General features: G+C 31.7%; 2 protein-coding genes across 2 annotated transcripts; both read right to left on the reverse strand.

Moving 5' to 3' along the window:
- Positions 1 to 78: 78 nt before the first annotated feature.
- On the reverse strand, positions 79 to 2,344 carry LOC130459814 (uncharacterized). Its single transcript, XM_056827396.1, has 9 exons — positions 2,247 to 2,344; positions 2,070 to 2,126; positions 1,702 to 1,890; positions 1,553 to 1,611; positions 1,346 to 1,461; positions 1,109 to 1,249; positions 887 to 1,030; positions 518 to 721; positions 79 to 439 (listed from the first exon to the last, which is right to left on the reverse strand). The coding sequence occupies exons 1-9, from the start codon at positions 2,339 to 2,341 to the stop codon at positions 323 to 325; spliced, it is 1,122 nt and encodes a 373-aa protein (XP_056683374.1). The 5' UTR covers positions 2,342 to 2,344; the 3' UTR covers positions 79 to 322.
- A 345-nt stretch (positions 2,345 to 2,689) lies between these two features.
- Positions 2,690 to 10,437, reverse strand: LOC130459815 (uncharacterized). Its single transcript, XM_056827397.1, has 10 exons — positions 8,740 to 10,437; positions 8,484 to 8,630; positions 6,707 to 7,009; positions 6,523 to 6,612; positions 6,265 to 6,439; positions 5,974 to 6,114; positions 5,283 to 5,879; positions 4,462 to 4,614; positions 3,890 to 4,354; positions 2,690 to 3,449 (listed from the first exon to the last, which is right to left on the reverse strand). The coding sequence occupies exons 1-10, from the start codon at positions 8,787 to 8,789 to the stop codon at positions 2,820 to 2,822; spliced, it is 2,751 nt and encodes a 916-aa protein (XP_056683375.1). The 5' UTR covers positions 8,790 to 10,437; the 3' UTR covers positions 2,690 to 2,819.
- Positions 10,438 to 10,642: the final 205 nt, after the last annotated feature.

Raw genomic sequence — 10,642 nt, forward strand, 5'->3', positions numbered from 1 at the left:
GTATATTCTTAAATGTGAAAAGAACTTACTAAAAGAGAATAAAAAGAATTTTGGAAAGGAAAGAACATATCCCATGATATAGAAGAACATGGTCTGGGATTGAAAAGAACTTGAACCTTTAATTGAAATACTTGTTTAAAATATCCAAACTACTTATCTGCAACTACTAGAACATCTAATTGTTTCCAAAAGAACACCACACATGTTTAAAAGAACAACCCATAACTCCAGCAATAACCATATCTACAAAATATACCATTGTTTTTTAAAGCATACTTCTAATAAAAGGTAAATATTATTCTGCCTTCATGAAAACAACCAACTATTCAACTTGATTAGCTCTCTTCAATGCCAGATACATTAGCTCATGCCTTTTGTTCAGAACGGATAATAAGATTTCAGTACCGTACCGCATTCTCAGCCTGCAAATAAAGTCTTTCTGAAAACATAAAATAGTACATTAATAAAAGATTATATATTAAAATAATATACGTACATATATTCAAAATTTACTTACATCTTCATCTGTGTTTTTGAAGCCACAATTCCAAGTCTGGTTGCCTTTGTAGGTCTCCATATGCCTCATTGCATATACCCCACAATCAGTCTTGTTTGTTCTGTTCTTCCATGGCATTTCAAGCAACACAATTTCATATGCTGAAATCTGTGCCTTCCGCAAAGGATGTCCTTCTTGTTCAGAAAATATTGTCCATGCTTCAAACTGAAATAAAAAGAACATTTAACTTAGTAAAAGAACAAAGAACAACAAAGAAACATAGAACAACAAAGGAAGGAAAAAAGAACATTTAATTTAGTAAAAGAATAAAGAACAACAAAGGAAAGAACAAATAAAATATATAAGAGGAAATTCTTCAAATAGACTTACAGTTCTTTCTGCAAATGTTTTATATTTATCATCATATGTAATTCCTTCAGGTAAGGAGAGATTGTCAATGATCTCCACCTTCTTCGCCTTTTGGTTGATTACAATGAGATAAAAATGATCACCAGACCAGACTGGAAAGAACAACTACAAGCAGAGAAAAGAACATTAAACAAAGGAAAAGGAACATATGTAAAAAAGAAAAGAACAATTTTATAATTTTACCAGATGGAATCCCTTCAAAGACTTCACACCAGCAGTTTCATACTCATGGCGTACACTTAAAATAAAATTTTCTAAGCGTTTGCTTTCGGTTGCTTGACTATCCTGTGATCCACCATACGGTTCATTCTGGCAGAGCATATTCTGCACCGAAAAAAAAATAATTTTAAATATATGTTATATAATAAAAATTATTGAAGAAGTACGAAAATATGATTTTTTAGTGATATTAAAACTTACGAAAGGGATTGTAGAGAAATAGAACTTCAAGTTACTCTTGACACTTTGATCTGGATCATCATTCAGTATTCTTGCAAAAGTGTCAATAACATTATTCATCACCCACGCATTGGGAGCTGTTTTAAAGGAAAAGAACAAAAATATGAGTAAAAGGAACATCAACAGCATTTAAAAGAACATTTTAAATTCCAATAATTAAATATATACCTAGGGTTTGAAACTCTTCTCTGGTAACTATATTCCAATCATCAGTGTACAACACCTGACTGTTATAAGAATGAAAATAAAATTTCCATAAGAACATGTACAAAAAGAACATCTACATTCAAATACTTGTAATAGTATAAAATTCTTACGTTGGGCTTCCCTTTCCAAAGGCATAATCCAGTACGCATCGCATGTCCTTTTCCTTTTGATTCAACTGTTCTTCCCCAACCAGTAGGTGTGAATACTGAGTTAAGAAGGGTGACAGTAACTTGAGGGGAACATTTTTCTTTCTCTTAACAAGTTTAGGTACTTGTACGTTATCTGGATCCTCTTCCTCACTTATGAAAACAAAGACATTATAAAGTAAAAAGAACATATTAGCGGGAAAAACGAATTCAGACTAACAATAAAAAGAACAACAAAGTGAAAAGAAAAGAACATTTTATAAATGATAATGAAAAATAACTTGTAATAATAAACGAAAAATAACTTATAAAATAAAATGCAGTAGTCATACTCTATGTTCATAGATGTAGGTGCATTTTCTGGTTGCGAGTACACCGCACTTGGAGTGCTAAAAGAGTGGAAAGAAAAGAATATATTACTATAAATAAAAAGAACAAAAGCGAGAAAGAAAAGAACATTAAATTGAAGATTATGAAAATTATATTTTAATAAAATACAGTAGTCTTACTTCAGGAATATTGATGGAGTTTCCATTTCAGTCTGCGACTCAGCAGCAGTTGGAGTATTAAACTCGGATTCTTCAGTTCTAACAGTTGGAGACATGGGGTTTCCATCTTCAGCTCCTTTGATTAAACCTTCCATAGTCTAAAACTCGGAGTCTTCAGTTCTAACGGTTGGAGACATTGGTTTTCCATCTTCAGCTCCTTGGATTAAACCTTCCATATCTGATCTCACATTTTCAGGTTCTCTGTGTATTACAAAAAAAAAAGAACATGTGAGGAGGAACAAAGAACACAATGAGAAGAATTAAAGAACAAAAGTGCAATGAAAAAGAACATATAAGTTAATATTAAAAGTAGGAAGATATTAAAGTAAATATAGAAAGAACATAAAGAAATATATGAAAGGAACATTCCGAATAAAAGAAACAAAAGATCCATTAAATAATTGTATAAAGACAGAGAATTAATAAAAAGAACAAATCAAACGAATAAAAAAACAAATAATTGTTTATAAAAGAACATTGTGAATAATGAAAGAAACAGTCACATATTTATTATACATGTGTATGTGAACTGTTTTAAAAGAACGCATACTCAGTTTTTTCTGTAGGTGGCTGTTGTTTTTCAGCTTCATTTTTGTTGTCCCCTGAAATTGTCTCCAAATCACGTTCAGTCAAAGTTTTGTTTGCCAAGATTGCTTCTAATCTCATTTCCTCTTCAAAGTCGTGTGCCTGAGGAGGAGGATTTGAATCGGAAACCATTCCAAGCTTCAATGTCAAATCAGCAAATACATTAGGCTGGGAAGGCATGATCGGAGGTGTTAAAAATGGTGGCAAATCAAATGTAACATCCTCAGATTCCTTGATTTCCTTTCTTTCATTTCCTTCTGTTGCCTTTCGTACTGCTTCCTCAAATAGTATTGTGAAGTAGTCTGAACTGAAAAATTCTTTATCTTGACTGAGGATTGAACCAATCTCCTCAGTATTCCTTCCTTCTTGCCGCTCTTCTGTAGAGTTGCCCTTCTCAAAAGTAACTGGAATTTCAGTTCCAGAGCATGTTGACCACATTTTTGCCATATTGAATGGCAGACTTTTTTTGACATCAATAGTAGTGTCAAAGAACTTTCTGGACAACGACAATAAGTCGTTGAACTTGTTCATGACACTACTGAGTTCAGTAGTGGTTTTAGTGAATTCAGCATGGAATTCCTGTTTAACAATAACAACAATAAGGACTGGATAAATAAAAAGAACATTCGAATGGAAAAAAGAACAAGAGAGATCCCTAAAAGAACATTCAAGTAGAACATAGAAACATTGTTAAAGATCGAAAGAACATGTTAAAGAGATAAATGAACATGTAAATAACATGCTTAAACATATAAAAGAACATTCAAATGTAAAGAACATCTTTTTAAGAAAAAAGAACATGCTTAAATAACATGAATAAACATTTAAAAGAACATGTAAAAGAACGTAAAGAACTAGTTTTTGATAAAAAGAACATAAACACAGAAAGCAAAAAACATGGTAGGAAAAAAGATTATATTGAGTACGTAAAAGAACATTTGTTGGAGGAAAAAGAACATTACAACAAAAACGTTGAAAAAATAAATGCAATGGTTTTGTTGAGTGAATTTAATTTTTACCTCAATTGTAGAAGGGACTTTTGCTTTCTCACTGGGGTCTGCCTGTTGCTCTGGCAAATCTTTGTCATCCCCGAGTTGAGTCACTGGTGCACCTTGATGTTCTCTGGACACATCATTTGTGGACCAGTTAGGCTCTTGGTGTTGATGTTGCTGTTGTGGTTGCTGCAGTGGTTGCTGCGATGGTTGTTCATCATGTTGCTGCTGTTGTTGTTGTGGGTGTTGAAGAAGAAGTGGTGGTGGTTGTTCACTGAGTGCTTTTTGCTGTTTGAGCAGCTCCATATCCTCCCTGTACAGTTGTAGCTCAGGTGGACCTTGAATTCTGTCCAGAATCAAGCCATGTCCGAAGCCTGTAGCATTGTCATTGCGTACCCTGCTGCTTATCATATCTCTTGTCCAGCAAGAAATTAGGGGGAAGTTCCTTGGAGGGTACTCTTCCATGATCTGCACCCGATCGAAATAACATACCTAATTTAACAATAACAACATAATTTATTGTTAGTTAGGTGAAAGAAGAAGATGAAAGTAATATATATATAACAAAGGGAAATGCTAGCTTAATGATTGAAATTTACCATTAGAAATGGTAGTGGACCAGCAAACCATCTGCTACGGTCCACATTCCAGTACATAGCTGCCCCAAGAAGGCTGGTGTATGCATACTGGCACCAATTTAGATTCCTCACTTGCTCCAAGTCAACAGTGCTTGCTAGGAATCTGAAGTTTGGCTTTTGAAACAGAAAAATATAAAAGAAAAGAACATTAATTATGATTTTAAATAGAATAAGAAAATAGAACATTCAATAGAAAATAAAGGAACATTAGAGAGAATGAAAAGAACAATGAAAGAAGAGCAAAAGAATATTGAATACAACTGAAAAGAACACAACTAACATTCATATAAAGGAAAGTACAACAATAGGACAGTGAAAGAGAAAGAAAGAACATGGAATTCGACAAACAAATAAAAGAACAATAAATATTAATAAACATTTAAAAGAACATAATACGCAAACAAAAGAACATTAATGAGAAATAAAAGAACATAAATGAGAAACAAAGGAATTTTGATGTAAGAAAGAACATGGAATATCATACAGAATAAAAGAACAGTGAGAAATATTTAAAAGAACATAATACGCAAACAAAAGAACATTAATGAGAAATAAAAGAACATTAATGAGAAACAAAGGAATTTTGATGTAAGAAAGAACATGGAATATCATACAGAATAAAAGAACAGTGAAAGAGAAAGAAAGAACATGGAATTCGACAAACAAATAAAAGAACAATAAAAATATTAATAAACATTTAAAAGAACATAATACGCAAACAAAAGAACATTAATGAGAAATAAAAGAACATTAATGAGAAACAAAGGAATTTTGATGTTTACCGATAAATTAGTAGTGGATTTAATGCAGGTGTTAACTGCAACCACTAGGAAAGATCTCTTCCAGTTATCATCAACTGGAGTCTCATCTTTGATCAGTTTTTCAACCATTTCTTTCAATTTTGGGCATCCAGACTTCACTTGCCAGTATGCCCAAAATTCAGCAAAAACCCTCAACACTTCAGGATCTTGTTCATCCGTCCATTCCACGACCGGAGCTCCTCCAATAGGTATACCGTACACCAGGTATACATCCTCTACAGTAATATCAAGGGAAGACTTTGGTAGATGCAAGGACCGGTCGGACGAGTTGAAATTCCTAACCAACTCGTACGGGAATGGATTTTCGTTTTGTGGGATGTCAAGTTGCAGAAGAGATCCAAAGCCTAACTCCACGATGGCTTGTTGTTTTCTTATATCATGTGGTTCATTAGATGCAATTCCCCTCAAGAATCGCATCATCAATTGCGGAGTTTGCCTTAGATTTAGTTTCCTTTCTTCAGGTTTTGGTTTGGCAACAACCAAAGATTTTGGTTTCTCATCATCCACCTCCTCCATGACCTCATCAGAAACAACAATTTGTTTACTTCTTGTTGCTCTCTGGAAAAAAGAAAAAATATAAAGAACATTAGTCAGGGAGTAAAAGAACATTATATGGAAGAAAAAGAACAAATAACTTAAGAAAATTTTTGACCTTCTCAACTACTTTTTTCCCCTTCTTCATTAAGGGTTCACTTTCCTCTTCTACTTCTTCACCTTCTTCTTCACCTCCTTCTTCATCTTCCTCGTCTTCATAAACCTCCCTCACAACTATCTGATTAACTTTGCTACCCCTCTGAATGAAAAAAGAACATAAATGATGATGTAAAGAACACAAGACAGGAAAAAAAGAACATTCTTTATTTAAAACACAGCATTTATCTCTATTATAATATAACATTAAGGTAAATAAAAAGATATACAAAAAGGGTAATGTGAAGTTTACCTTAAGTGCTGCAGTCTTTTTCAAAGTAACTCCATTCCCCTTCTTAGCATTTGGTGCAACTTTTTTTGTTGAAATTTTCTCAGCAGGCAACAAGCTCTTCTTCTTATGTGCCTCTTCCAATTCCTGCTTTACCTCTTTGATAAGATCGGGAAATTCTTCTTTCAGCAATTGACTTCTGTTGACCAAAACAATAGAACATAAGTAGTAAAAAAAAAGTAAAACACAGAAAATAAAAAGAACACCATTTATGTAAGTTACCTTGTCCTTTTCCTGTTTGGTATTGATTTCCTAGACTTCCCCTTTGCTTTTTCAGGTTCCTCACCAGCTTCTTCTCCGTCTTTTTTCTTTCTAGTAAAAACATAAATGCAAAAGTATGTTTAAGAAACGAAAAATAACAACTACAATGTAAATATGAAATAGTATTAACAAACACAGATGATACCTCAAAGTAATTTTTAAGTTCGTTTTCTTTTCTTTTCTTTCTGGTTCATCCAGCTCTTCTGGAACTTTTACCTCAGCCTCCTCTTTTTCAGGTTCTTTCACTTCTTCATGCACTTTTACTTCATGCTCTTTCTTTTCAGTTTCTTCCTGCTTTTCAGGATCTTTGCTGGAATTTTTTTGTCCTTCTCCACCCTTCTTTTTTTGTTCAATCAGATCCAGCTGCTTTTCCTGTTGTAGCAGCTTTTCCTGAAGTGCTTGCACCATCTTCTGTTGTTCTTGCAATGCTTTCCTTTGTTTGGAAAGTCTATAATGAAAAAATATATGTCATGAAAAAAAGAACAACACCAAAAACACATGTTATGAAAAAAGAACAACAGAAAAATGTTTAAAATAACACATGTAATGGAAAAAGAACAACATGTCGTGTACAAAAGAACACAGCTATGCTTTTGGAAAGAACACATATTATGAAAAAAGGAACAACACAAAAAACAAGTGCACAGTTCTCATCCTGCACCCTTGTACAATATCTTATTCATCTGATTTTTTTTATTTTTTCATATACAATATATAAATAATGTTTGTCCTCCATATTCTCATTCATTCATCATTTCATAATTTTAGCAACACATTTTAGAGAGAGAAAAATGAGAGGTTTTATTTTCTCTCAACAGAAGAGAGAATTTAAGAGAGAGAAAGAGTGAAATGCGATTTCTACTTTCTTCTCTCTCCAACTTTTCGCATTATTGTTCCTGTTTTTTTGAGAATTAGTGAATTAATCAGAATACTAATTCTCAGGAGATGAAAAAATACAATTTGCTAATTTTCGTAGAAAGAAAATTGAAGGAGATAATGAAATTCAAGAGGATTGTGATCATTTGCTGAGGATTTATGTTGATGTTGTTGATAAATGTTGTTCAACTGTTGATCAAGGTATGCTTATATGTTCCTTTTCTTATGTTCTTTTTATTAAGTGTTCTTTTACTGTGTGCTAACAGTTTTAGGTTTGTCTTTTAAATGTAGATGGTTTGTTCTTTTATCCGTGATTGATTGTTCTTTATTTTTTAAAATACATTTAAGAACAAGTAAAAAGAACACCATCTTATCAAATCTAAGCACATTGTTCTTTTTAATTTTCATTGATTGTTCTTTTAATGCCTAGTGATCTTTTAAGTAGACATGGACTGTTCTTTTCTTCTAGATGCATAGTTCTTTTTAAGCCTACATTAATACTGTACTGTTCTTTTGAGTGTACATTGGTTGTTCTTTTGAGTCTACATTGATTGTTCTTTAAACCTGCACAGTTGGTTCTTTTAAGTTTTTATAGATAAGAACATAGATAAAAAAGAACATAGATCAAATTCAATAGATAAGAACAAAATTATAGATCTAGGTTTAAGTTCGTCAAAATTGTACTGTTCTTTTTAGTCTATTTGTTGTTCTTTTAACCTGGGCGAATTGTTCGTCAAACAGTAGGGCTAATAAAAAGAACAGACAGTAAATAAATAAAAGAACATAGATCTACTTATTTAATTTAAATTTCCACTGTTCTTTTGAGTTAACATTCGTTGTTCTTTTAAATCTATACCATTGTTCTTCTAAGTGTATGATTCAGTGACTTAAAATACATTTAAAAAAAAATATAAATGTAGATCTACTTTTAAATTCGTTAAAAAATGTATTTGGTTTCGTTATTGTAATTAGAACATTAAGGAAAACAAAAAGAACAAACAGAAGGTGTAAATGAACCTAGGTTTTTGTTTAAAAAATCCACTTACTCGCTCTCTTCTTCTTCTTCTTCCGTTTCTGAAACTTCTTTGTTGATATCTTCCAACAAATCCGCATCAATTGTTGGTGTAATTTCTTTCTCTTTCTTCTTTTTGTTTCTTAAGTTCAATAAAGTCGTTGTCAAAGGAACATCATCCCTTCAAATGAAATTTTATAGAAAATTAAAATTCATGGGAAATTCTCTAAAAATTAAAATTAAACTGAAATTCAAGAAAAAAGAAAAGAAAAATGAAGTTGAATTCTTACTCAATAGAACATTTCGCATCAACTTCTTCTCCTTTTTTCGATTTCCCCATTTTCAATTGTTAGGGTTCAAGTTTTTGTAACCAGATTATCACTTCCAAAAAACAAATTGGGGAAGTTTTTAGAGTGAAAATAGTAGAATTCCAAATTGGAGAAGTTCGGATTTGCAATAATTTGAAAGGTTTTGCACTGTTTTTTTGATTGTTGGTGAGTGAAGGTTTTGCATGTAGGTTGAGTGTGAAAGTGAAAATAAATGTCGCATTCAATGATGTCTTTATATATGATAAATTGAAGAGAGAGAAAATAACTGCTACAGTATTTTCAAATTTAAACTTCCTTTTTTTTTTGTTGTTCTTTTCGTCCGCTCTTTTGTTCTTTTGGCCTATAAGTAAAGAAAATGATGTTCGTTTGAGTCTCCTTTGTGTTCTTTTTATTATCTGTTGTTAGTATTTTTAAATTTGTTTTTTATTAATGTTTTTACTTAAATTATATTTTTTAATTTTTTTTATTTTAAACAGTAATCTATTTTTTAATTTTTTAAAATACAAAATGAAAGACAAGTAACTTATTTAATTTTTTTTTTATTAAAAGATTTTGAGGAGAGAGAAATTAACTGCCACGTTTTATGTTTTCATAGGAAAACTTCTGTTTTGCGGTTTTTTTCTTGCCACGTTCATTATTTCAATAAAAAACTTCTGTTTGGCGGTTTTTTCACTTTTTAACGTTTTTGTTGTTCTTTTCGTTGGTTCTTTTGTTCTTTTGTGCGTCTGGTGTTGCATTTGCCATGTTCTTTTTAAAAGTGCAGAGAAATCGTTCTTTCCTTGTTTTAACCTTTCTGGTTTTTAATATGTTTGTGTTTTTCTTTTTTTCTTTTTGTTCTTTTCCTTTACTTTCTGATCTTCTCTCATTTTAGTGTATTATGTTCTTTTACGTGTTTTAATCTTTTTGGTTTTTAATATGATTGTTCTTTTCTATTTGTTCTTTCGTTTAATTGCTGATGTTCTTTCTTTTTAGTGTTTTATGTTCTTTTACGTGTTTTTACTTATTGTTCTTTTACGTGTTTTTATTTATTTGTTGTTTTAACCTTTTTTGGTTTTCAATGCTATTGTTCTTTCCTGTTTTACTTATTGTTCTTTTGGTTTAATTCTTGATGTTCTTTCTTTTATATTTTTGTGTTCTTTTATGTTTTTTGTTGCTTTTTTATGTTTTTGCGTTTTGTTCTTATTTTTCTGCGTTTTCAATGCTATTGTTCTTTCCTGTTTTACTTATTGTTCTTTTGGTTTAATTCTTGATGTTCTTTCTTTTATGTTTTTGTGTTCTTTTATGTTTTTTATTGCTTTTTTATGTTTTTGCGTTTTGTTCTTATTTTTCTGCGTTTTCAATGCTATTGTTCTTTCCTGTTTTACTTATTGTTCTTTTGGTTTAATTCTTGATGTTCTTTCTTTTATGTTTTTGTGTTCTTTTATGTTTTTTATTGCTTTTTTATGTTTTTGCGTTTTGTTCTTATTTTTCTGCGTTTTCAATGCTATTGTTCTTTCCTGTTTTACTTATTGTTCTTTTGGTTTAATTCTTGATGTTCTTTCTTTTATGTTTTTGTGTTCTTTTATGTTTTTTATTGCTTTTTTATGTTTTTGCGTTTTGTTCTTATTTTTCTGCGTTTTGGTTCAGGTGCACCTAGATCTAGGTGCACGCGCCTGTACCATCCGCGCGTTGGGCTCTGTGTTGACTCTCAACAACTTAGAGGTACCCCCTATCAAACAACTCCACATTTTCTACCAATCATACCCATTCACCCATCTTGGTAAGATGGTTTCCTCCCCCCACGGGTGCCTACAAACTCAATTTCGACGGTTCTTGCTAATCTCTTTCAGCAGCAGCAGCAGGTGTCATCATCAGAGATAGCAAT

This window comes from Spinacia oleracea, chromosome 4 (assembly GCF_020520425.1).
Source record: "Spinacia oleracea cultivar Varoflay chromosome 4, BTI_SOV_V1, whole genome shotgun sequence".
Classification (NCBI taxonomy): Eukaryota; Viridiplantae; Streptophyta; class Magnoliopsida; order Caryophyllales; family Amaranthaceae; genus Spinacia; species Spinacia oleracea.

What these genes read in the sequence shown, in the direction of transcription:
- LOC130459815 (XM_056827397.1), bottom strand. Translation starts at nt 8,789, where the DNA reads ATGGGGAAATCGAAAAAAGGAGAAGAAGTTGATGCGAAATGTTCTATT. An exon ending in GAAGAAGAAGAAGAGAGCGA is followed by an intron (nt 7,010 to 8,483) that starts GTAAGTGGATTT and finishes TTTTCATTATAG; the next exon opens with ACTTTCCAAACAAAGGAAAG. An exon ending in AATCCACTACTAATTTATCG is followed by an intron (nt 4,615 to 5,282) that starts GTAAACATCAAA and finishes CTGTTTCAAAAG; the next exon opens with CCAAACTTCAGATTCCTAGC.
- LOC130459814 (XM_056827396.1), bottom strand. Translation starts at nt 2,341, where the DNA reads ATGTCTCCAACTGTTAGAACTGAAGAATCCGAGTTTAATACTCCAACT. An exon ending in AGAAGAGTTTCAAACCCTAG is followed by an intron (nt 1,462 to 1,552) that starts GTATATATTTAA and finishes CCTTTAAAACAG; the next exon opens with CTCCCAATGCGTGGGTGATG. An exon ending in AAACATTTGCAGAAAGAACT is followed by an intron (nt 722 to 886) that starts GTAAGTCTATTT and finishes TTTTTATTTCAG; the next exon opens with TTTGAAGCATGGACAATATT.